Source organism: Culex quinquefasciatus, chromosome 2 (genome assembly GCF_015732765.1).
Source record: "Culex quinquefasciatus strain JHB chromosome 2, VPISU_Cqui_1.0_pri_paternal, whole genome shotgun sequence".
Taxonomy (NCBI): Eukaryota; Metazoa; Arthropoda; class Insecta; order Diptera; family Culicidae; genus Culex; species Culex quinquefasciatus.
The window spans coordinates 222114163-222141236 of record NC_051862.1 but is presented as its reverse complement, the minus strand read 5'-3'; the positions used below and the strand labels follow the sequence as shown (position 1 = coordinate 222141236).

The window sequence follows — 27074 nt, the reverse complement described above, 5'->3', positions numbered from 1 at the left end:
TTAGTAATTCGAAAAACACAATTACTAAATCAGGAAAGGTGGCAAAATTCCTAAAATAAATCATGTTTATTTTTCAGTGTTTAGTTCTAAAGAAAGAGTTTTTGCAATTCCGCTGTGAACTCTCAACTTTTCCTACCCTTCTGGAGAAACGAAACGGCCTACTTTTTCACTACCTAAAAAAACTGAATGGAATTTTAATACCTTTCAATACCAGTGCTGAAAACTTCTACTTTTCAGCACTGAAATGGGAGCTTAAAAGTTGTATCGAAAAGTAAAATTTTTAATATTTTTTTGTTTTAACTGGTGAATTTACTAAACACATGAATGTTTGACATAAAATTTCATTCAAGAAGCGTTTTTCGGAATTGAGCAATTCTCTGAGATTTCGGTCATTCGATTTTTTTTGTATTTTTTAATCCGGCTGAAACTTTTTTGGTGCCTTCGGTATGCCCAAAGAAGCCATTTTGCATCATTAGTTTGTCCATATAATTTTCCATACAAATTTGGCAGCTGTCCATACAAAAATGATATGTGAAAATTCAAAAATCTGTATCTTTTGAAGGAATTTTTTGATCGATTTGGTGTCTTCGGCAAAGTTGTAGGTATAAATATGGACTACACTGAAAAAAATTGATACACGATAAAAAAAAAATTGGTGATTTTTAATTTAACTTTTTGTCACTAAAACTTGATTTGCAAAAAAACACTATTTTTAATTTTTTTCATTTTTTGATATGTTTTAGAGGACATAAAATGCCAACTTTTCAGAAATTTCAGAATGGGCAAAATCTTTGACCGAGTTATGATTTTGAATCAATACAGATTTTTCAAAAATCGAAATATTGGTCGCAAAAATTTTCAACTTCATTTTCCGATGTAAAATCAATTTGCAATCAAAAAGTACTTTAGTGAATTTTTGAAAAAGTGCACCATTTTCAAGTTATAACCTTTTTTAGGTAACTTTTTTGAAAATAGTCGCAGTTTTTCATTTTTTAAAAATAGTGCCCATGTTTGCCCACTATTGAAAAAAATATTTTTGAAAAGCTGAGAAAATTCTCTATATTTTGCTTCTTCGGACTTTGTTGATACGACCCTTAGTTGCTGAGATATTGCCATGCAAAGGTTAAAAAACATGAAAATTGATGTTTTCTAAGTCTCACCCAAACAACCCACTATTTTCTAATGTCGATATCTCAGCAACTATAGGTCCGATTCACAATGTTAATATATGAAACATTTGTGAAATTTTCCGATCTTTTCGAAAAAAATATTTTCAAAATTCAAAATCAAGACTAACATTTCAAACAGGCCAAACATTCAATATTACGCCCATTTGAAATGTTAGTCTTGATTTAAAATTTTGAAAGTATTTTTTCGAAAAGATCGGAAAATTTCACGAATGTTTCATATATTAACATTGAAAATCGGACCTATAGTTGCTGAGATATCGACATTAGAAAATGGTGGGTTGTTTGGGTGAGACTTAGAAAACATCAATTTTCCTGTTTTTAACATTTGCATGGCAATATCTCAGCAACTAAGGGTCGTATCAACAAAGTCCGAAAAAGCAAAATATAGAGAATTTTCTCAACTTTCCAAAATATTTTTTCCAAAAGTGGGCAAACATGGGCACTATTTTAAAAATGAAAAACTGCGACTATTTTCAAAAAGTTACTTAAAAATGGCTATAACTTAAAACGGTACACTTTATCAAAATTTCACTAAAGTACTTTTGATTGCAAATTGATTTTACATCGAAAAATGAAGTTGAAAAATTTTGCGACCAATATTTCGATTTTTTTAAAAATCTGTATTGATTCAAAAATCATAACTCGGTCAAAGATTTTTGCCCATTCTGGAAATTTCTGAAAAGTTGGCATTTTATGTCTTCTAAAACATATCAAAAATGAAAAAATTAAAAATAGTGTTTTTGCAAATCAAGTTTTAGTGACAAAAGTTAAATTAAAAATCACCAAATTTTACCGTGTATCAATTTTTCAGTGTAGTCCATATCCATACCTACAACTTTGCCGAAGACACCAAATCGATCAAAAATTCCTTCAAAAGATACAGATTTTTGAATTTTCACATATCATTTTTGTATGGACAGCTGCCAAATTTGTATGGAAAATTATATGGACAAACTAATGATGCAAAATGGCTTCTTTGGGCATACCGAAGGCACCAAAAAAGTTTCAGCCGGATTAAAAAATACAAAAATTAAAATTAAAGAAAAAAGACCGATTCCGTAGAGAACTGCTCAATTGCAAAAAATGTTGTAAGCAACTCGTTGCAAATGAAGATTTTTTCAGCACTCGTCGTATTTATCCAACTTGTTGCATAAACTACTATTTCGTAGTTTTAATCGTTTTTGATCGGGGCCGCTGCAAATATTTTTTAAAGTTTATGTCCCTCGACTCTGAATAAAAAAGTTCAAACATTGAAATAACGAGGCACGTTTTCGTTTTCGTTTCGTTTCGTTTTACGGAGCAAGGTGGGGGACGCGGCCTCAAGTCAGTCCAAGTCCGGTTTCTTGTGGAAAATAGGGTAGTGGCCGAACTAGTATTGCATACCAAATGAACACCACCGGAAGACATAGAGGATCAGAAGGGGGAAGGTAAAAAGAATTTAGTGTAGGTGTGAGTGGTAAGAACATGGATGACTTGAACCGTTACGTTAATCTAAGTTTAAAACTGAATGAAGGAAATTTAAAATTATAACTCAAAGTGAAAGGCCCGGAAGAAATTGAATAAATATTTCTGAAGATTTTTGAATATTCAACTAACTGTAGATTAATACGAATGAGTCTATGATTTATTCCAACTCTTGATGGATTTTTTTAAAAACGTTACTGGAAACGAACAATGAAAACTAACTCGACTAGGGAGCATTAATCCCCCCATTCAATTTTGCAAAAATAAACAGGTACAAATAATAAATTAAATAACAATTGAGGAAAAATATTCCACATTACCTGAAAAACTAATAAATATAAACAAATAAAGATGACTTACTTGTTGGGGACATGTAGAAGTATGTGTTTCCGTTTTTTCGAAGCCAATGCATAGTAGTATAAATTCAACCAGACTTCAACATTTTAATGAAAAAAGTGTTTTAAAATGCATTATACACTTGTCCAGTTGTTTTGCCATCATTAGTTTCCAAAATATCCAGGACGAAAATTTTATTTTTCGAGAAAAATATTTTTTTTTGCGGTGCTGTACATTGCAATTTTATAAAAATGCAAAACATTTTTAAACAAGCCCAAACATGCTAAATATGATTATCAATGCAGAAAATGCATTTTAGATTGTTTTCAGTTGATTAGAATTCTATTGTCATGGAAACTTTGAAGTTTTTTGGAAAAATATTTTTTTTGCCCCCTGATTTTAAAGACCAATTTTGAAGGGGGGAGGGGGTGGGGCGACAAAAACATTGGAAAATATTTGCAACGGCCTTATCGGAATTTCATAAATATTCAAAATATTTTTAATCCACCACAAACATGCTGAATATGATTATCAATGCAGAAAAATGCATTTCAGATTGTTTTCAGTTGATTTGACATTTATTTTCTTTAAAATTTTGAGGTTTTTGGAAATGTTTGTTTGCCCCCTGAAATGACAGAAAACGAATTGTGAAAAATAAATCAGTACAGTCCAGACTTGATTATCCGAAGGCCTTGCAAACATTTCACTTCGGATAATGGAATTACAATTTTTATTTCACTGTCTTTTTTTGATTGTCGAGATTGAATATGAACCCTGCACTACTCTAATTTTTATATAATAGGCATTTTTTTTTAATTTAACTAAAATGGTGTCGAAGAACTCGAGTTTGATGTTAATAGTTTGAAATTGAAAAAAATCCGAAAATATTTGTTTGTTGATGATTCGATTATCCGAAGTCCTAAACAAACCTTCGAGTCCGTGACCGTGATTGAAAGAAAAAAAGAAAACTGAACTATTTTAAAGATAATTTTGTTTATTTCTGGGAGTTTCTGTTTTAAGTCGAAATAACCAATTCTTTGAAAATTGTTCGTTAAGAAAAATCTGTTGGTTTCTTATTTTTATCCCTTCTTGACAAGTTCTTTGAAAATAAATCGGGTTTGAAAACAAATCTATGAGTTTTCTCATTATTTTTATTGTTTAATTATTTTTGATAAATTTTCCTTCTTTAAGTTTTCGCATTTCCTTGGAAATATTTTTTTTTCTAAACGTATAGTGAAGAAGTCTATGAAATTTGGAATTCAATTAAGCATTTAAAGTTCTGTGAATGATTTAAAGAGATGGTTTTTGAATGTTTTTTCGGTGTTTTTTGGCATTAGCTGTTCTATTAAAAAATAACAGCTAAAAACCATTTTAGAATTACGCTTTTTCATTGTTTGCATTCTTCAAAACATGAGAAATTCTTCAAAAACATTTAGAAAGATTATTTATCCCAAAATTTATATAATGCATTTGAAAAAGAAAATTTCGAAATATCATTCATAATTATGGCCTTATTTTCAACTATTTCTGTGAGAGTTTGTTCTGAATACAAAAAAATACGAGGGGTAGTTGAATTATTTTGCAATAAAAAATAAAATAAATTATGACGGCAAAATAATACAAGCAATCCCTATCCATTAAAAAAACGTCAATTTGCAAAACGTCCCATTCGTCCTATTCAAAATGAACCAGATTTTAAATATGATCCCAAAAATGCTCTCAATTGGTTAAATTTGAACTACAGGATGGCAGTGTATTAAGAAAACGAATTTGATAACGAAACAGGCCATTAATCACTCAAATTTGACCTAATTGGAGTCGCAGAAGTCGAATTAAATTTTAAAAGTAGGAAGAAGAAAAACAAAACAAAAATGTCAAAAAATATAAAAAAATTAAAAGCGAGTCATAGTTTCAACAATTGAATGGAAATAAATAGTCATTTAAAATTAATTACAGTCAACTCTCTGGCTGTCGATCTTCTCGTTATCAATATTGCTCCAGCTGTCAATAAATTTTTCAGTCCCTTCAAGAAGCATGCTTTGATTTTTCGTTCTACAGTCGACTCTCTGGTTGTCAATATCCAAGGGACCGTCGAGGAAGAGAATCATCAGTTTACAGAACGGTGCAAAATGAAGACTCGATTGAAAATATTTTTTTTCCTGATACCCAGCTATGGGACAGAACGATGGCAACGTCACTAAACAAAAATAAACAAATGTCAAACACCCTTCAAAGCTTCGTTGGCTTTCAATCTATATCAGACCAATAACAAATTTTGTTATGATAACATAATATGTTATTCAACTCTTATCCAAAAAATGATTTTTCAAGAAGAATTCATAACACTTTTTGTTATTTTAACAGTATTTGTTATTGAAATGGCATGAATTTAGTTATTACCGTCTGTTCGGGAACGAGACAACAGGATTGCACTGAAATGTCATCGATTTTATTAAAATTATCAAGGACTGCTTAGATATCAGTGTCATTCGCAAAGAATCCTTAAAAAAGTTCATAACAATACTCTCAAACTCACCCGAATAGTTCTGCCAGAACGCCCCGGTCGCCATAATGTCCAGCCCGGGATAGTTCCAGCCCTTGCCGCCCTCCGGAATGTGGTGCGGCTGGGGTGGGCTCACCTCCTGGCTGGCCCCCCGCGACGACGAGTGCACCGGACTGCCCTCCTTCGAGAACCGTTCCGCCGACGATCCGCGCTCACCCCGGTCCCGATGCTCACGGGACTCCCCACCGCCGTGTTCCGCCGTGCGACTCCGGTCCGGCGTCGTCCGCATTCGGTCCGAGTCCGAGTTGTTCCGGTCTTCCCGGCCCAACTTGCCCTCCCGATGCTTTTCCCGCTCGCGCTCCTTTTCCCTCTCTTTCTCCCGCTCGGCCTCGCGTTCTCGCTCCTTCTCACGCTGCTGGTCGACGCTGATGTTTTCTGGGGGTTGGACAAAAAAAAAACGGCGCAAATTTAGCATTTTGGAGGAAACCCCGGAAAATCCCCGCCCTAGTACCTGCGATAATCCGTAACGCTTCGGTTGGCGTCCCCGAGGCTTTGATAATCTCCTCCAGCTGGGTGCGCCGCTTCCGTTCGCTGTCCAATCGGTCCTTGAGCTGAACTCGCAATCGGCGCTCCTTTTTGAACCGCTTCTGGAACAACCCTGCGGAAATTACGGTTCGTCAGAAAACAAGTCGAAATCAAACGTTATCGTGATTTATGACGCTAAATCGTTTGACGAATTTCATCAATCATTTGGGTGAATTATCTTGGACACACAAAGAAAGAAAGAAAAAAGCCCAAAATTATCTTCATTTTTGGTTGCGAAGCTGCTTTCTTCAAGGTATAATTTGCTAATCCAATTTAAAATATATGTGTGTATTCAACTAAGAGAAAAAAAAAATCGAGAGCAAAAGTGGCCGATCCGAAATGTATCGGTTCGCACCAGGGGAGGAAGAGGGAGAGGTGGGAAAAAAGTGGATCGAAATAAAAATAATAATAAAGCATTGAAAAAAAAACAACACAGAAAAGCCCTTACCTCGGAGTCGTTTTTCGTCGGCCAACTGGCGTTCCAGGGAATCTTTGACTTCGCGCTCTCGGATTACGTCCATCTTTAGCTCGGCTGAAAAGTGGGAGGAAAAAGCAATGGAGATGGGGGGAAGATGAAATAATCGCCAAGTTAAACAGCCAGACAAAACAGTATTGGAAAATGCGGACAGGTTTGATTAAAATTAATGGAAAAGAAGAGACTGATTGTTTGAGATAAGCCATGAGTAGTAAATGATACTGACTTAAGCGATTGTGTTATTTGAATGTTTTTTTTTAGAAAATTTAAAAGACCGTTAGAATATACTTTAAAAAGCAATCAGAATATAGCAAAGGGATCATCCATAAATTCCACTAATTGCCTCAAAATTTTATAACTCAACTCCGCCTCGAGACGAACTTCGATCTTAAAATCCATATTCAAAAAATTTTTGATCTTTAAAAAGCGTTGAAAGAACAACTACTATATTTTAAGAAAAATACAGGTTTGGTGAAGCATTCCTGTTATGCAAATCAGATCCAAATATAATTTGAATTACATTTCATGCAGAATTCATATCATTTTAATAATTCAAATCAAACAATGGATGGTTTCATATTTTATTTTATTTTGAAGTGAATTCACAATAATTCATGGCGTCCTACACTAACTTATTTTTTTATATTTGCATTTATCGACGAAAACTAAGAGAGGAGACATAATTGATGATTGCAAAACTAATTTTTCAATCCTTTTTGACATGGTCGACGAATCAACTTTAAAAAAAAAATGACGAAAAATTATAATTACGTACAAAAATTAATTATAACCCGTATTGAAAAAACTTTTAGTGGGGACAATTTTATCACACATAAACAGATAGGGGGAGAGGGGGTAATATGCAACCCCTGCTTTTCTCGGTATTTGGAAGAATTTTCCGGGGAAAAAATCATAAAAATTGTAAGCTTAACACTGCTAAACCATGCTGGAAAAATTTGAGCATCGTGGTTTAAAAACAGCTTAAGTTATTTGCAAAACTTTAAATTGTTGTGTTTTCATCTAATTTTCATTGAACATTCATTATGATTTTTTAACAATATAAAATGCATTTATTGTTATTGTTAAGTGTTGAGGCATATTTGTTTTGCCATAATCTTCATTATTCTGTAGATAGTTGAGTCCAAAAACATCAAAAAATGCATTTTTAATTACATTTTCAGCAAAAAGCGTGGTTGGGGCAAAATGCACCGCTGTGAAGCTCCTTTGTAAAACAGCGGTGTCATTTGACTAGTGGTGATTAGTGAAAACTCCTTTTACCCGGTGCATTTTGCCCCAATGTTGCGGTGCATATTGCCCCGCATGGTTGTTTGAAATGAATCAAAAATATTTTTAGAAATCTGCCATTTTTAAACAATTTTAAGTTTTCCAAGATTTTTTTTCACTTGGATGACGTAAAATAATAGTTATTTATGGACATCTAACGAAATTCTTTCACAGAAATGCTGTTATGGATGAGAAATCACAGTTTTCTTATAGGGGGTGCATATTACCCCATGTCCCCCTACAAAAAACTGTCAACAGCGTCATAATAAGCTGTGGTGAATTTAAATTTGCTGTGGTGAGTTTCAGATTACAGTCCAGACTCGATTATCCAATGTTCCAATGTTGTTAGGTTTCAAATAATCCGAACACGAAAAGAATACGAATTTTTTTATTTTCTTGCATCAAATTCGAGTTCTTCAACCCCATTTTGGACAAATTTAAACGGTTATCAAATCAAAAAAAAAATCAAACCATCCACATTAACGACCCCCGGGTCTTTTGTGGTCTCTATTGCAAGTTTCTGCTCGAACCTAGGAGTCCGAAGGCTTGAATGGGGAGAGCACCCAAACCTCTTTCTACTCCAAGGGACCTTCTACCCCAGTGTTTGAACTGACGACCTTCGGATTGCGAGTCCAACCGCCGCCAGCGATTCCACCGGAGTAGGCTTGGTTTGGTGTGTTGTTTGTATCTATGGCATGGAGACAACTCCTACACCTGGAATGACTTAACGGCCTAACAACCAAGGCCGGGACCGACATTTTACTTCCTCATCCGATGGAAGGTTGCAGCAGATGGGAATCGAACCCAGAATCATCCGCTTACAAAGCGGACAGCGTAACCATTCGGCCACGCACTGCCACGATTTAAACGGTTAATTAAAAAAATGCATTTTTTAAATATTTCATCACCGCCATTTCAGCTGCCATTTTGGATTTTTAAATTCTAAATCACTTTAGAATAGTTCAGGGGTCAAACTAAGTTCAACAATCAACAATATGACAACGATTTTTGATTCGTGATTTGATTATTCGAAGTGCATTTTTGCCAAGGAATTCGGATACTCGAGTCTGGACTGCAATTAAATAAATCGTTTAGTTGTTGACGAATTAGGAAAAAAGTTTAACTTTTGTTTGTCTGTGCTTCAATCCTTTCAGGCCCGAATATAAAAAAAAGTTAATGATAGGAAAATGATTCTTATGACCATATGAAAGTTATATGCTAGTTTTGGAATTATTGATATTCAGCAAATCTATTTGAAAAGATCCTAAACCGAAAAAAAAGTTCACCGATCGGGCTCAAAATTTTTCTAGGGTTCCTTGGCCAAAATAATAAGACCCTTATTTTTTGTTTGCCCATTAGGGTGGTTCAAAAAATGGCAATTTTCGTCATTTTTCACAAAAACCACGTTTTTTCAAAGAATCATGTCTCCGCGTCATTTCATTCGATTTTAGCTGTCTTAGACGCAAAAAAAGGTGATTAGTTTGGCTATTTGAGAAAAATAGTAAGAAGTTTTATAAATCTAGCTTAACATTTGAAAAAGACGTATGAAAACTTAAAATGGCGTTTTGACCGTGTCTGGACCAAAGAGCACCCAAAATTCAGAATCGAGATAATCGTTCTCACAAAATTTATTGAGGGCTCAGTGCCAAAATCGATAGAATAATGGTACCAACTCACACCATCATAACAAATGAGTTCATTCGTTAGTTGAATCAATAAATCTCCAACAAGTGTCATACATCGACTTCTGACTTCTCCTTGGTTACCAAGCTGTGGTGGCCGAGGCAGCTAAGTCATTGGATTGGTTTGTCAAAGGTCTCTGGTTCGATTCCCGTTGTCGACACTTTTGGTTTTTTGTTTGACGGATGAACTTTTTTTGCAAATGAACCTCGAGAGAATAGTTCTATCGCCCATCTCGAGCTGTGTTCTCTGCGTCCGTGAATGATACCACAATTCTCTCGACTCGAGACCATCATTCTCTCGGACTAGCGCTGCCAGTTTTGGGTGAGCCTACGTCTGAAAATATTTTTATCGGATTCCTCGGAAAATTTCACATCATATATCAAAAAATTGACGATGTCGAAACCGGAAAATGACGAAATCGGCAAAAAATTACTTTGTTACTTTGTTCACTAAAACTGCGATAGCTCCAAAATTTAAGCGATAACCTATGCATGTTTGGGTACCAAAATTTTCGTAATTAAAATACGAGTTTTTTGAGTTTAAAAAAAATCCTAATACAAAAGCACCACCGAAAAAATATTATCATATCTCAGAAATTTTCTGGACTACCACATGAAATAGGAAAGTTATCTTTTATAAGACCTTTTTAAGCTTGATTTGAAGTTTTTGAAACATTGTTATTGAAAAAATCGGAAATTTTGCAAAAGTTTCAATTTTTTACATTAAAAATTGGACCAATAGTTTTTGAAATATCGTCAGTTGAAAATTACAGGCTAAGAAAAATCTCAGAAACTAATTGCTTGATTTTTCCAAGTTTAAGATAGAAATCGAAAAAAAAGTAAAATTAATTATAAATTTTTGTTACCCCTCTAGGTACATAAGAAAAGTAATAAATAACCAAAGTTGATCAAGATGAATTTGAAAATGCTAATAATTTCGTTTCCAGTTAAACATGACCAACTCCGTCATATCCCGAAGGCTACAAGACATTCCAAAAAAAAAATCACCATTTTTATCCACTTCTAATCTTGCCTTCGAGAAACAGACGCCCGATAATGGCCATCATTGATCTGCGCCTTTTGATAGCGCGCTTTAAACGCGATTAAACGCACAATTTGACTGCCCAAATCCACACTGCTCGGAAAAATGTATCAAACAAAGCCTCCCCGAAAGAAACGATTTTTGTCTGGAAATTGATCACCACAATTCACCTTCGCCACAACCAATCAACTCCGCTTCTTCTAATCAACCCGGGGCGAATTGACGAATAAAAAGCTGCCCCAGACGCATGATGGGGAGAGGTGATCTATAGTTTTGCTTCCTCGCCACCGATCTGGGCTGAAATGTAAACGGTTTCTTCAAAAAACAACAACACCAAAACAGAAAAGAATAAAATAAAATGTGTACCATTTGGTGGGGGTAGGAAAAATTCGATCTGCATTGCTCGGAGCGTGTTAAATTGAGAGGCTACATTTTCATTTCGGATTTTTTTTCCTTTCCTTTCCATCGTCATCATCCCGGGAAAAAGGGGGTTGAGGAGAGAGGAGTCCAATATTATTTAATAAAAACTAAGCAGAAAAATTGAGCGAATGCAATCCGTCAGCCCCCCCTGAGAAGGACGAGATCCAAGTTCGACCCAGGGTACAAGTACAAGAGAGATAAAAAAAAAACCGCAAATCGAGCCTCAAAAAAGGAGAAGCAAGACTGAAAAAAATGAATTAATATAAACGTAGATAAACGTTTTCACTTTATAGGTCCATAATTAAAGATAATTTTTATCGATTTTTGTGCAGTTTTTGTGGTCGTCTTCGCTGTTCGCTTTCGCTTTCCTTCCTCTTGCACGGTGCATTTCGAGCCTCGAACTTGGCTCAGCTGAAACAAGAGCGAGTGACTTCAAACTCTGCTGACTGATGGACTGACCAAGGGAGGTTCGTCGCTTGCGTCCTTCGCTCTTTTTTTGCGGCCCTCATTTCTCGAATTTCAATTCGCGCGCCCGAATTATTCCAGCAACCAATGTGTGGGCAATGGAATGTGTCTCACAGACGGCCCGGAGTTCGAGTCCCGAGGGGGGACCCCAAATACGGAGAATGCGCCTCGGCTAGCAATTATGCGCTTAACTTTAAGAACAGACTTCTATTCGCATCTGTAAAAGCAATGTTTAGTTCGATTAACCTATCATTTAGCCATTTTTCGATTATATTTTCGCTTTGATTTCGGGGGATCGATTGGCCGACCCCGAACACCGCAGTGCGGATGGTGATGATGATGATCGGTCGATCGATCGATACGCGATCGATCAATTTGTTGGAATCGATCAGGGGTTTTTTTTTCTCTTGTTCATTTCATTTCTCGTCAGGTTGGGTTCGTCGTCTGTTTTGCCTGGGTGGATTCCTGCTAAACGATTGCCCACTGCTTCAGTTTAGTCTGGGAAGGGCTGTAATTGGATCGTTTATCGCCCCAGTGACACCTTTTGGATTGAACTCAGCGATGGGGAAACGGGCTGAGAGTGGATCTGTTTCGATAGAAACTTTTTATGGATAATATTGAAGGATTTTTTCTGTATTTTCTAAATCTTTTTCAGACGAAAATCATTTTTTTATCGAAAAACAAACCCTAAGTTCAGATTGAGTTTCGTCCTACAATCCTAAAAAAGCAGAAATTAATATTGTAAACTAAACAAATAATAATATGTAATTGAAAATAAAAAAAAATGTTTTTTTTTAATTTTCTTTATTATGCGTTTTAGTTCTGTCTATTCTCCAGAAATCCATTCGCTAGAAACATTTTTCCCCAATCTTTCATCTGAAAAATATATTTTGTGAAAACAATGAAAATCATAGAGATTTACTTTTCTTTTTGATATTTTCAAATCTTCAGATTTAAATTGAAATTTATTTGAAAATAAGAGGAAAAAATTATACTAATTTTTAAAACAACAAAAATTTCTCGAAAATGGTTCATTCTGGGGAATGATCGTTTCTAGCTGAAAAGCGTCCAATTTCCCGGGGTACCAAAAATCCTGAGAACAAATTTCTCTAAAAATCCTTATAGCTCTGGGGAATTTTAAAATTAATTAAAGGTTATATTGATCCTGATTTTGAATAAAATTTTGCATCAAACTTGTTCATGACAGCAACTTTAATGGTTAAAATAAGTGCGAGGATCGATAGTTGTAGAAAAATCAGGTTTCCATTATTTACATTTATCCTTCTAAGTCCATTGCAGCACAAATGTTTCATACAGTTTCTATCACAAAAAGATTAAACTAATTCTTCTTGCAAAATCCTAATTGATTTTCTGATACTAAATTTCATTTAATTTGGTTCAGGGTAAACAAAATAGTAAAAATCTCGATTTGAAACTGTGCCCCTTAAAAAACAATTTGTGTAAAAAAAAAATAGAAAATATATACCTTCGCCTGAATTTCGAGAATTGTCAACAAATTTATACCAGAAAAAAACACGCAAAATTTATTAATTTATTTGAAACATAAAAAATTACATTAGAGAACCTATAAAGAGAGGCGAAATGTTACACTTTCTGTGTTCGAATCGAGCTGTCAAAACAAAGTTCTTATCGAGCGACAAGAACTTTTAAAATTAAGGTTGGAATCTATTTTTTTAAATCGGATCGAAACTGGACATTTTTTTGGACTTATTTATCTATAGAATAATGAGGATTGCGCCAAAAACTATACAAATCGACATTAACAATATCAACAAATGCTGTTTACCTAGGCCAATGTTCAAAAAATCATAGCAAACGATAATTGAACATAATGATTAGCCTTTACCTTCATTTGAAAGCTTTTCTTGCGATCTTTCGAATGCTGTATCGAACAACTGCAAATTTTAACTTTAATATCAAATTTTTGAAGAAAAACTTTGGTCCTTGAAATCCTCAAATTCAGAACACTTTTTTTCTTACGGATGTAAACAAACTTTGGTTCTCTCCATGAGTACATAATTTTTACAAAATAATGACTTCTCGCACTGAAACCAACGAAATTCAAGCTTAGTTATGTTTCATTAATGGTCTGATAACTTTTTTTTTGTGAAAATATTGGTTAAATTAGGGTGGTCCACAATTGGGGGAGGCACAATAACATCCCACTATTATGGAACAGGATATTCGGAGGAAGTGTTTTGCTGCTCTGAATGAAATAGTCTTGAATTGCAGTATATTTACTAGTGAAATAGCAAGAGAATGTCCAAATAAAGATCCTAAAAATAGTAGGGTAACCAGAAAAGATGCATTTGGAATGCTATTGACAAATTATCACAAAAGTGTTCCGAATTTGTGGGTGATGCGAATATGTGGGATGACTGTATTGTTCTTTTCCTACTAAACCAAAATAATCATATGATCATCGATGCATTTATTGCAAAAAACTAAACAATGTTTTAAGTTACAGTTGTTTACTATTCAGTTGGAATTTTGAAACATTTTTTTATGCAATATTTTCAAACTCAACTGGAACTTGAGCTTGAAAATGGTCAAAAAAAATAAAATAGGAAAATATCTGGCATTTCTTTATTATTTTATGTAATTGCATTTATTGCACTGGTACTGTTAATCTTAGTAAGCCTTGATTCATTGTCCAATCGCTCCATCCAAACATCTTCCAAACAAGTCCCAAAATTTCCCCCACCATAGCCTCCTTCAACTCACCCTTCTCGTAGCTCGTCTGCCGCTCCTGCTGCCGCGCGTTATCCGCCGCGACCTTCAGCAGGCCCTGGATGTTCCGCAGCAGCGTCTCCGTCGACGAGTGCACCTGGCTGGGGTCCTGCGCCGACGGAACACCTCCGCCGACGGCCACCGCAGCGGCCGCCGACGCCGCCGCCAAGCTGGTGTAATTGAGCGCCGCCTGCTGCTGCTGCTGCTGCTGCTGGTCACGGTTGCCGTGCATCTCCTGCGAAACCGGAACCGTCGCCGGAACCGGAGACGAAATGTCCCGCTCGCAGTCGCTGATGTCTGACGGGGAGAAAGAGAGAGTCACGTGATGTAATGACACACATTTTGACATGTGTTTTGGTCGTTTTTTTGTTGTTATTTTTTTTCGACGACGAGATCGCGATCGCGACGACAGGATGATCATTGACCTTTCGTGTTTTGTGCCTTCGTACCTTCTTCCTTCTCGTTGTGGCCGCCGTCCTCGGTGTCCGATATGTTGGCTTCGCTGATGTTTTCGTCCTCTTCGTGCACCGACGGTTCGGGCGAGTTTTGGTTGCTCCGTTCGCTGGGCGCTCCGCCGCTGGCCTGGTCGCCGCCGGATTTGGACAGGTTCAGCACCGGGCTGGCACCGTTCGGCGAGTCGGGCGGGGGTGCTGCGGAGAATCGAAGCGGGGATGAAACGAGATTAGTGCGGGATTAGTAGGGATCAGATCTTGGTGGGGGAGAGAGAGCGATGTTCCGGCGTAAAACACGTACCGCTCAGGGAGCTCAGATCACGTGGTTTCTGGTCGAGACTTGCCAGCCGTTCCTCACCTCGTTCTTCACGCAGCCGCTCCAGGTGTTTGACGATGTCCTCGTAGGCAGCCCTGTGAGAAAAAAAAACCCCGAAAATTTCAATATATTTTTAAATAAAATACTACAACTTTTCAGAATAACTCACCTCGCGATCGCCTCGCCAATGTTCTGCCCCTTGATGATCGACCCATCGGGCCGCGGGATGCCGTGCGGGTTCACACCCGGGCTCATCAGCGGATGGCCACCGCCCGGATGGGGGTTCATCTGCATGAACGGGATGTGGTTCAGGTGCGTCGGAGGGGCGTTGTATCCGTTCGCCAACAATGGCGACTTGTCCAACCCTCGAAGATCTGAACAAGTAGAAACACAAAGGATTTTCAGTTAGTAATTGCATGCAAGTTGCGCCAAAAAAAAGTCAAAGATAACTTGGATCAATGCAGGCTTGTTTTGATACGATGATTGCTTGAATTTTCTTCTAAATAGCCTCTCAATTGTAAAAAAAAGCCCGATTCGATTCGCCTTTTTTGCGGCCTTTTATTCCCCTTCACAAGTTCTTTTTATGGTCACCCGATGATTGCGTTTGATTTTTTCCCTCGTTTCGTGCAATATGAAGAAAAACGTTAGCCCTCGTCCAGACTGTAAAATTACCCCCGTCTTTGAGTATAGCTAATGAACCACAAAGTCCAAAAAACGAACGAACAATGTTTAGACAGCCAAAATAGTGCCTCGATAAGGCACATCACGTGATTTGTTGCGGGCACCCCCATCTCGAATCCCTCAAAGCCTGCCTAGATCTGTCAGAACCCCCCAAAAAACATTTATGCGTGGCATACTTATAATTTGCATAATCGCAAATATTTCGGCAGATTTTTAGCATTAGCGAACGATCGAGAGGCTATTTATGCTAATCGCGTCAAATCAATGGCCTCAGCCCTCAAATCAACCCAAAGAAGGTGCATTCCATCCAAAATTCATATTGATCAAAAATGCAGGAAGAGCGCGAATGTTTTTTTTTTCTGCAGACTCGCTTCAGAATGGAAATTAGGTCCTTGCAGTCGAAATCGAAGGAATTTTTACGATATGTCCAGCCCCAGACAGACGTTGGCCACAGTTGGAGTAAAAGATGCAGCTTGAACCAGGCAAAACAAAAACACAAACAAGAAGAAAACATAATAAATAACAGCTGAAATCGTTTAAAATGATTATATGGAGTGGAAAACGTGGCGGGCATTAAGGTTTTTCGGGAAAGATAAGATTCGAGAAAGGTACACACATTTGCACACACACACATGTGTGTGGATTCACCTCCGAAATAAAAAAAAGGAAAAGTGGAATTGTATGTTTGCGCAACACCGCTCGCGCCGCGTTTTGTTGCCCTTTTGATAATGCTGCAGTGTCTCCCAGTTAGGGGAGAGGTACTAATCGGTTTGCAACATTGTTGAGGTGACACTGGGAAAAATTGTAGCTTTTTTAAATAATAAACTGAGCTCAACTTTTACCACGTAAAAACATACGTAAAAATAAAAATAAGTTTTTTTGAAACAACAACAGTGTCAACAAAACATAAAAAAATTGAATTGATCCGATCAATATTTACGGAGATATCGTCAAAAAAGTTAGTGTATATCGGTCAAAATGGTATTTTTTACGACAATGTCAATAACTTTGAAATGGTAACAGGTAGCTGAATTTTTCGAAAAGCATCTGAAAGTAGACATTCCGAAATAATCATGCTGAAAATGTCATGAGGATTGGTTGAAACACGAGCGAACACCAACAATTTACATTTGGAGTTAGGTTTGACAAATCGTCCAATGTCATATTCATTTGACCACTACTGTATGTAAAAATAACCATTTACTGACTTTAAATCTTTTTAATAATAATTTTGAATAACATAAATTTAAAATTTTGAAAATGGATATGATGTTTATACATTATGATTCAAGCCAGTGATTCTAGGCGCTTCAGAAAATATTCTTAAAACGATACTTAATCCACCTTTAGGTGGTTGGTGCCTTCCTCACATTCATAAAGTCAATCCAGGTTTTTAAACGAAAATGGCGTTCGAATGATGAACACTTGAAATGTCAAAATCACGCGGTGATACCAACATTACGAAAAAAGTGTATTATGGCATGACAGCCACATTTTTTCTTATGTTGGTGCTACTGCGCGATTTTGACATTTCGGACGTTCACCATTTCGAATGCCATCTTCGCTTAAAAACCTGGATACATTCAGTAAAAATAGCAACATTCCCTTAACATGTTTAACAAATCAATTCTATTATTGATTTCTTTTGATAGGGTTCGCAGACCTTCAATTTTTCTGGCTCATCGGCAAGGTCTGATAAAAAAACCTATCCAACGAAAGTTCACATGGAAGATTCAGACAATATTTTTTATCACAATATCTCAGATCCGGCCTCATGAAAGTATATACATAACACTTAAGTGCTACTAATTTTTGATAGGGTTGTCAGATCCTTGATGTTTTAGGCTCATTTTAAAGGTCTTTCAATTATCTAACTAACGATGGGTCGCATGATGGACCCGGACATCATTTTTACTGAAATATCTGAGATCCGGCCTCCAAAAAGTGTATAAATAACACTTAAGTGCTAATAACTTTTTATAGGGTTGTCAGATCCTTGATGTTTTAGGCTCATTTGAAAGGTCTTCCAATTATCTAACTAACGATGGATCGCATAATGGACCCGGACATAATTTTTTACTAAAATATCTGAGATCCGGCCTCCAAAAAGTGTATAAATAAGACTTAAGTGCTAATAACTTTTTATAGGGTTGTCAGATCCTTGATGTTTTAGGCTCATTTTAAAGGTCTTTCAATTATCTAACTAACGATGGGTCGCATGATGGACCCGGACATCATTTTTACTGAAATATCTGAGATCCGGCCTCCAAAAAGTGTATAAATAACACTTAAGTGCTAATAACTTTTGATAGGGTTGTCAGATCTTCAATGTTTTGGACTCATTGGAAAGGTCTTTTTAATTCCTTTCTAAAAATGTATAACATGATAGGGTTTCTTACAAAAACCACCCTTTTTACAATCTTCCGGACATACGCCAAAATCGTTTTTTTTAGCATAACTTTTGAAGTACTTAGCTAAACTTGCTGATTTTAAATAGAGACCTATGGGACCCCAAGACGGATCGAATGAGACTAATACGGTCAAAATCCGTTCATTCAGTCCGGAGATAATCGAGTGACAATTTTTTTGTCCACCCACCTACACACATCCACACAGACATTTGTTCACAACATGATTCTGAGTCGATAGGTATACGTGAAGGTGGGTCTACGAGGTCGAATTAAGAAGTTCATTTTTCGAGTGATTTTATAGCCTTTCCTCAGTAAGGTGAGGAAGGCAAAAACACAAGATTATAACAAAAAAAAAATCATCAAATTTACTTGAATTTCATATGTTTTGGAAATCTGAATTCTGGGAATCTCAGCATCTCAATATTTTCTAGCACAAAGTCAACATTCAATTTCAATACTCTCAAAAACTGATTAATTTATAAATTACTATCATTTACTAAAATGAAATAATCGCAGTAGGAATGCTGTTATGAAAAGACTTAAGTATCCTTTAAAGTAGGAAGGAAAATTGAAAAATTATAGAGTCATCTGAGGGTCTTTTATAGAGCGTCCAATTTCCCGAGGTTACAAATTTCCCGGGAAACGGGAAATTTTCAGCCAATTTCCCGGGAATTCCCGGGAAATTTTAAATTTATTGTAAATTGTTATGATCTTGATTTTAATTACCATTATGCAACAAGATTGTATAGGGCACCAACATTAATGGTTTAAATAAGTGCGAAGATCAATTAAAAGCTTAACTGCGTGTAAAAAATCATTGAACTACAAGAAATGTATTTTGGTATTTTTTGATGAGAAATTTTTAACTTGTCTCTGTGACCAGTTTATTGAAATTAGAAAAAATACATGCAGAAATTATGTTTTTCATGACAAATACTGGTTTCAGCTCTTGAACAAATGGTAAAGCTGTTTAGTGTTGTCTTTACTCCAAACAACCCAATGTTTTCAAATATTTGAAGCAAGCATTGCATATATTTTTGCATTTTTTGAGAACAAACAATAGAAACTAACTTTTCAATGTTTTTTCTGTATTATTATGCAATATGATTAAAATTATACGATAAATTAACATCATTCCACAAAAAGTCTTCTATTTTTTCACATTTAACCCTATAAAACCTGTAATTGCACCAGTGCACTATAATTCTTTTTCTTCAAATTGTAATTTCTTTAGTATCAGGTATTCAACCAATTAAATTAATTCTTTTTGCACAAAATCCAATTTTCATCTCATTAGGTCATGGTAAACAAAATCGTCAAGCTTAACTAATTGTAATAATTTAATACTCATTAAGCAAGATCTATTCCCAGTTGCTTCAAAAATTAATATTACCAGAAATAATTCTGATATCATAATTTATGATAATCTGATTAATATTATATAAACCAAACAATACATTTAATTGAACAAAATCATGTTGAGTTTGTTCATTTATTATTTTTTCAGAGCATTTTCAAAAAATAGTTCCAAAAATATAAGAAAATGTATACTTCCGCTTAAATTTCGTGAATTCCCGGAAAATTCACAAATTTCCCGGAAAACGGGAAATATTTTTTTTTCGGGAAATCCCGGGAATTCCCGGGACGGGAAATTGGACGCTCTAGTCTTTTATTATGAAAATTAATTTGATAGCCTTAGAATACACAAGCCAACAAAATTCACCTTTCGAACACGCTGGCAATATTTGCAATTTAAATTGAATTAAAGGCGAAGTGAAAAAAAAAATGTTAAATTCATGTCTTTCTATAAGTACAAATAACCTGAAGGAACTCGAGGATGCATTTTTTTAAAGAAATACCATATATCTTATTTTTATTTTTTAAAATGTATGTCCTCTTTAAAATATTCCAACAAAATTAAAAGGGTTGTTAATCATCAAAAATTGTAATTTGTTATCGGTATTCCGGTACCTGATTCTGAACAGATGCAAGGATCAAAATCTCCTTAATTAAAAAGTACGAATGTCATGCAAAAAAAAAAGATTTTTTCGGAAAAATACTTAAGAAAGTTTGAGTTTATTTAATAATATAACTTATAATGGAGGTAGTATATTTTATGTTTGTTGTTTCAATAAACTTCCTCTATGAAAAATGCACATCGACGAAAAAATAAGTTTGGGGTAAATTCAGAAATTTGGCATTTACCATAAAAATGTGGTTTATGAAATTAAAAATGCATTGAATAGTTTCTGGTAAATTTTTTTCAAGAATCAAAATATTCTTTCACTTTTTTTTAAATTTCTATTAGTTTTATGAAAACCATTTTTGAAAATAATGTAAATAATCCAATGAATAATTCAAATTTCATTAAAAAAAAGTTGTTCATTTCTATACTTACGAAATGTTTATAAAAGTAAAATCATTGATTGAGAGACTGTTAAAAAATCAAGGTTCAAATAATGCAACAAATTTTAAATTTACGTAAAATTACTAACATCACTCCTAATTTGAAGATATATTTTTTCTTCTCATTTTATTTTGGCCAACTTAATCTAAAAGCATGGCTGTCCTTACTGATTTTTCATGCGGGTGAACAAAACTTATTTGAGTTTAACATCTGCACTATTTTCAATTTTTTCAAAGTCATTTAAAGTCATATAAATTTCCATGTCAAATTTCTAACTGTTGGAATTAACCTAATTTTTGTTTTGTAATTGTTTGAAAATATGCAATATGATCCTTTCAAATTTATTTTTTTATTTTTTCATTTAGCTGGTACATTTTTTATTTAAAGTTTTTGTTCCTCTCTCTCTTCAAAGATGGCCCGAAAAATCGGGGAACAAATAAAATATTTTTTCAAAAAACTTCAAAAATTATATTAAAATTTAAGTACAATCAGCTGAAATCAATTTTGAATTTGAGGTTTATTTTCGCAGTATTTTTTTCGCTTTGTGACTTTGTGAAATCTTACATTTTTTGAAAACTAATGATTGCAAAACAACTGAACTAGTTTAAAATGCATAATAAAACACTTTTTCCATGCAAATGTTGAAACTTTCGCTTGTTATTTCAATATTTATATTTTTTAAATTTTAGTTAGGAAAACCAGCAAGTTTGGTACAAAAGAGCACAGAGGCTCCGAAATGTTAGTTTGGTGGTCAAAAATTTCAAAAATAACATCGAAAAAGATCTTTTACGGTATTTGTTTTTTTTTTTTTGCTAAGAGAAATAAAATTGAAACTGTAAGTTACTTGTTTCATACAAACCGTGAAAAATTATAAAAAAAAACTTTAAATATTTTCTAAGTGACTTTTGCAAACACAACGACGAAAACTATAACAGAACATGGTTTGTTATTAATCGATGAATTTAAATAGAGTTTAATAAAATATAAATGATAATTTGTTTAGTGCTATCATGATAGCAAAAAACAAAAATGCGAAACACAAAAATCATTTCAGAAAAAAATACAAACGCAATGCTTCTTCTTGATTTGATTGATCTCCCAGCATACTTTGACCAAATCAATCGCAAATCTACCTGGTGACCACAAACTTGACCTGCCCAAAACCAAAAATCTTTCGCGGCCTACTGCGAAATCCCCTCCCTCTCCCCTCTATCAACACTCTACTCTAAAGATTGAAAAAAAAAAAAGTTCAACTCACACTCACCGTTCAGGTGGCCGTTCTCGTACACGAACTCGCCGTTGTCCAGCCGGTGCTTCTTGATCTGCTGGGCGGCGGCGGCCTGGGACGCGGCGACGGCTGCGGCGGCCGCGTGGTGCGACATGTGCGACGACGCCGGCATCGACAGTCCGACGGGGCCTCGTTTCGGCGGTCTACCGGGCCTAGAGCTGTGCGATAGCAGAGAGTTACTGGTGTTAAGACAGGGTGTACGAGGTTAGTATCAAGGCTCTCTAGCTAGGGTCGTTGGTTTTTTGGGAGGTTTTTATTTTTTTATTCTGTGTGATCTTCTGAGAAAGCATAGTGGGGTAGGGTGAGGTGGGGCTGTTGGGAACAAGAAGGGGAGAGAGGGTTGGCACAAAATAAAGAAGCGTAATGATTTCCGACTCATTGATTTCTGCCGCTTTGGCGGCTAAGGCTTTTGTTAAATCGTGTGATGATAATTATTGAACCGTCTTTGGTTGCCAGATGGTTGCCAATCTTAAGGGGTAAGTTACCAAGTTGAGAAGTTATTATTATGGAAGGCGTTTTGTCCATCACCCCTTAAGCAAACTTTGCTTTTTTTTAGAAATTCAGGACAACTCGTGACCAATTCGCAGTATTCCACGTGTCAGTTCGATCATCATCAAAGTAAATTGAAAAGAAGAAATATTCAGGCCGACGGAGTTCGATTTGTTTGGACAGCCTGAAATAAAGCTTCCCCTATCGACGAGGGGTTGACCTCCGGGTGTGTTCCCGGGAACTCCCGGGTTTGTGTGTGTGTGCCAAAATATAATATCGTGTATCATGATGGATTCCCTGAAAGAAGGCAAATTTCGCTAAAATACTATGTTCCGTACTATTTCGTTTACGCGAGAGAGAAGGATTTATGATTTCTGTTTCTCGCAAAAAAAGAGAAAAGAGGCAGCTTTCAACCTCAACCTCAACATTTCGAAGCTAAGGTAAAACACCAAGTACTTGTAATTGCAGGTTGAAATTTGATTTATGCATTTTATTATCTTTATTTTTATTATATACGATTGTGCGCGCGGCGCGAGGAAGAAGTTCTGCCCCTGCTGCTGCCGTCGAGCCTTCATCGTATAAATAAAAGAAAAACTTTTGCTCCCTCGATTTGCAGGGAGGACCACCTTAACCGCAGAAACTGCAGCCCAGCACAGCACCGACGGTAACCAGCAACGTGAATTACACGCTTATACTAAGAAGCGAGCGAGAGAGAGGAGAAAATACACGTCGAGTTTGATTTATTTCTGGGTGTAATAAAATATTAATTATATTTTCTACAAATTAATTTCGAAACATAAATATTCCATTAAAGCCCATTTCCCCTATTCATAATCCTTATTAGTCGGCGTTGGCTTGCTGGGATGAGGGAGGTTTTTTCTTTTCTCTGTTTTTTTTTTGCTTGTAAGGAAGAATCAGGTGAGGATGATCCAAGCAGGCCAGCTGGATTGTCTCCGGGAGGAAATCCATCGACACCAGGGTGGTGAGGGATAAAAGTCAGGGTTTCTGGGGTCAAAAAGTTAGTTTTTTTGTATGATAATAATTGATTTCAGTTTGTCGAAAAAAAAACGCGTTGTCGCGAAAACTTTTAGGCTCACACGGATTTGAATGGATGTGACAGGAACAATATTTGCAAGCGTAAAATATACCAAAACCGCTTAGAGCTGTTGATTTGAGACTATTTTTTGAAAAATTGCCTGTTTTTATTGAAAATACCTATATTTGTTCTATATTATTTTTTTGTTTTTTATATTTATCAAATCCCACCAATTGATATTGATCCGGAAACGCATTTCTCCTCAAAACCCAGCAAAAAATTTGCCGCAAAGCCAAAAGTAGAACATACCAAAGCTGTTAAACTCAATCCTGAAAAGTTATTAGCGATCTAAAAAAAAAAGTCATTTTTGTATGAAAAACATTTTTTTCACCAACATTAGGATCGGGTATCAATGGGTTAATCTGAACGAATTTCGCTAAAAATGTGCACTGAAATAACCCAAAAAAAAAAACGTTTTACGCTTGTGGAGCAGAGAGTCATTTTTTTCTGAGCACCCTACTGTCCAGTTGTTTTGCAATCATAAGATTCCAAAATTTCTAAGCATTGACGAAAATTTTATTTTTAAGAGAAAAATTGGTTTTTGCGGTGCTGTACATTGTTGTTTCATAAAAGTTTAAAATATGTTTAAATGAGCCAAAACATGAGCTTCTGCAATTTGTTTTGTTTCCACACCTTTGCAAATTTCAAATTTATTAAATTACCTGCTAAATTATTGATTTTTACTTATTTGACAATGTGGCGTAAGCGCTAGTAAGAAAATAGTATATTGAAATTCACCGTATCAAGTTTATCAAATTTACCCCATTGCAAATTTTATTACAAGTTTTGTCCTTCAAAATTTACATACAATATTATTATCAAAAAAATAAAACATTTGCATTTCTGTGTGGAATATTTTCTTCCCCAATTTTACTTCTAGGACAAAAAAAAATAATTGCAAAAACAAAATTTCGATTTTTTCACAGTTTTGCGAAATTGTGGCAAACTTGTTAGTTCAATACAGTCAAATTTACATTTTTGAATAAAATTCTATAAAATTAATGTAAAATCAAGTGAAAAAATTGAATTCTGCACACTGCAATTTAACTAAAAAAGTTGTTGGAAAGTGTTTAATTCTGGAGCAACATTTGAAAAGGGCGCATAAGCATTTTGACAGCTAGAACTATTTCGCAAATTCCGGTACAACAGGTAACTATTTATCAAAATCCGTAGCATAACAAGGTAGCTGAGAAGGGCAGCTATTGTTTAACACTTCGAGTTTTGAGAAAAAAATGACTATTGTCTCGGAATTTGCAAAATAGTTCCAGCTGTCAAAATGCTTATCCACTCTTTTCTCGTGTTGCTCCAGAATTGTTTATTTGTGTCGAACATTTTATTTCACAACATTCTTATTTGGTGAACGAAAAAGTAGTAAATGTTTTGTGAGTTTTATCTTATGTGGTGTTTTCAGTTTACAGATTTTTCCAGCAGTTTAAAAATTGCTATTTTTTCAAATTCAATTTAAAATAATAGAACGTTACGATCAATCGATTTCTTTTTCAAATTAAGCAATCAAATAGTGAAAAAAAATGATCTGTTAAAATTTCTTTAGCGAAATGCTTAAAAATTACATGATTTCAAAATAAGTCAAAATGAGAAGAATTCTTGCTTAGTAAAGATTACTAGGTCTCAGAATGAATATATTGATCAGCAAATCGGTTAAGAGAATGCTAAAATTAATATTTTCGAACAAGATCAGGTGAAATAATTACTAATATGTTATTTGGTAAGCCAAAGGCCAGAACGAAATTGGGTCGGAAAGGTATCTTTTACTTTTCGCGCTTCCGATTTGTGCAATAAGTTTTCACAGCAAGGCATTTGAAAACATTGAAAATAGATGTTTTCAGGGTAATCTAATTTTCCTAAATTAGCCTCTGGAAGTATGCAACTTTTGCCATCAAATTTATCATTTTATTGAACTCAGTTATGTAAAACCTTTAGTATTCAGTATTTGAACAAAAAAAAACCATGCCAATGTTATGCTGATTTCAAAGATTTTAATAAAGGTATGAAAGATATTCCAATAAAAAGAGAATAATAAAAAGAACTAAAATTAAAAATTCATTCAGTAATTCAATAATGTAATTGAGAAAACTATACATGAAACTGCATTTGTTATAAATTGTCACATGTCAGATTGAAAATATAATCGATTTTAATGATCTAAGATAATAAATATTATTAAAAAAGTTAGCAGCAAAAAAAATTATATAAAGAAGTGAGAGAGGAATGAAAATATATTGAACCCTTATCATTTTGATATACTGTAAACATCCTTTTTCACATAAGCTTTGTTGTAGAGTTTATTATAATTATAATTAAATTCATTTCTTAAGATGGTTTAACAATCAAAACTTTACAGATAAATCAACTTTTGAATGCAAGTGATTAGGATATGTTTTGAAAGAAAGGAACAAAAAAAATTTCTTATAGGGCTTATTCAAATATTCCAAACAAAATCATTTATGATTTAAAATATAATTAGGAATCTTTTATTAAAATCAATTTTAAGGCAATCATTATTCATACAATATTTATCTGTTCAATTTCAAAACATATTAAGTAACTGATAAGGCAGTCAAAATATTTCTAAACTAAAAAATACAGTCTTTTATAAGATAAGGTTTGCAAACCCCTGCCCTTCCAAAGATTACGCAACGGAAATCCATAACACGCGCCCGAAAACGAAAATCCGTCATCACCACCAGCATCTTTCCCCCCAATCCATTTCCAACCAAAACCAGGAAGAAACAAAAAAAAACACCACCCACACACAGATTTTCATCTCGCGGTTTGCCCAGCTGCAACGGCGCCTCCGTCGGCCAACGAACTTTTTTTTTCGGTGGAGGGCGCCACGACTCGGTTTTCGTCTTACACGCTTTATCACCCCCCCTGCTGGCGCTGGACTGAAACTAAGACCAAGACTAAGACACAAGGTGGTGACCACGGCGCAGTAGGCGCTGAACGGGGGGGTGGTGGATCAATAGAATTAAAAGTAACACGGAGGGAAAAAAGGAAGGTAAAGTATGAAAGAAGCTTGGAAATTAAAAATTAGAAATGGATACATAAATAAAAATGTTTTCTTTCAACTTTTGAAAGGTTTTTTTGTTTTGCTCTTAAGGGGAAGTGTAAATGACCGCGAGGGGAATAAACGGGTCATATTTCAGCGCGGGCTTTAATTGAAGGAAATGGTTTCGAGCTCGTCGTGAATCCGCAAGAATGTGTTTTTTCTTGCTTTTATTTTGCCAGTGCTGTCTTGAAGCAACAATGAGATTATCCCCACGACACCAAGGACCGAAAATGTGATCTAATTTCGGGGATGGACTGGAAATGGATTTAATTTGAGGGCCCATTTGTGTTTTGGGATGACTTGATGCTTTATTTGACGACTAGAGGAAAGATTTTGAACTGATATTAAATTTTAATTATTTATTAAGCTTACAGAAATTAACATGAAATATTTTCACCACAAAAAAGAACGGATATTAAACAAATACATTATTGTGATACTTTAATGGTCAGATTAATTTGAAAAAGGCACCAGTCGTCTATAAATTTGAAGTCTTCTGATTTTTGTCCATAATGCATATTTTTTCTGGTTTTAAAGTAATTTCTGCTCTTTAACACTTTGATGAGTTTTGGCGAATTTTTATTTCAAATAAGGTGAACAATTCAACTGAATAAATAGATAAATAAGGGTACATCAATTCATCAAGTCTTTCCAATGAATTTAAAAA

The 27074-nt window shown here is 35.0% G+C and overlaps 1 protein-coding gene across 12 annotated transcripts in view; it reads right to left on the bottom strand.

Moving 5' to 3' along the window:
- Nucleotides 1-27074, bottom strand: part of LOC6049489 (dachshund homolog 2) — a 62629-nt gene that overhangs the window by 6081 nt on the left and 29474 nt on the right. For 2 of the 12 annotated variants that reach the window (XM_038257573.1, XM_038257563.1), the window contains 8 exons: nucleotides 21729-21931; nucleotides 15135-15339; nucleotides 14951-15060; nucleotides 14647-14847; nucleotides 14192-14494; nucleotides 6527-6610; nucleotides 6005-6151; nucleotides 5527-5928 (listed from right to left, as the gene is read on the bottom strand). In XM_038257573.1, coding sequence (XP_038113501.1) covers nucleotides 5527-5928; nucleotides 6005-6151; nucleotides 6527-6610; nucleotides 14192-14494; nucleotides 14647-14847; nucleotides 14951-15060; nucleotides 15135-15339; nucleotides 21729-21931 — 1655 coding nt within the window. Of the gene's footprint in view, nucleotides 1-5526; nucleotides 5929-6004; nucleotides 6152-6526; nucleotides 6611-14191; nucleotides 14495-14646; nucleotides 14848-14950; nucleotides 15061-15134; nucleotides 15340-21722; nucleotides 21932-27074 lie in introns of all 12 variants that reach the window. The other 10 variants (XM_038257574.1, XM_038257572.1, XM_038257562.1 and 7 more) reach the window with 7 other exon arrangements.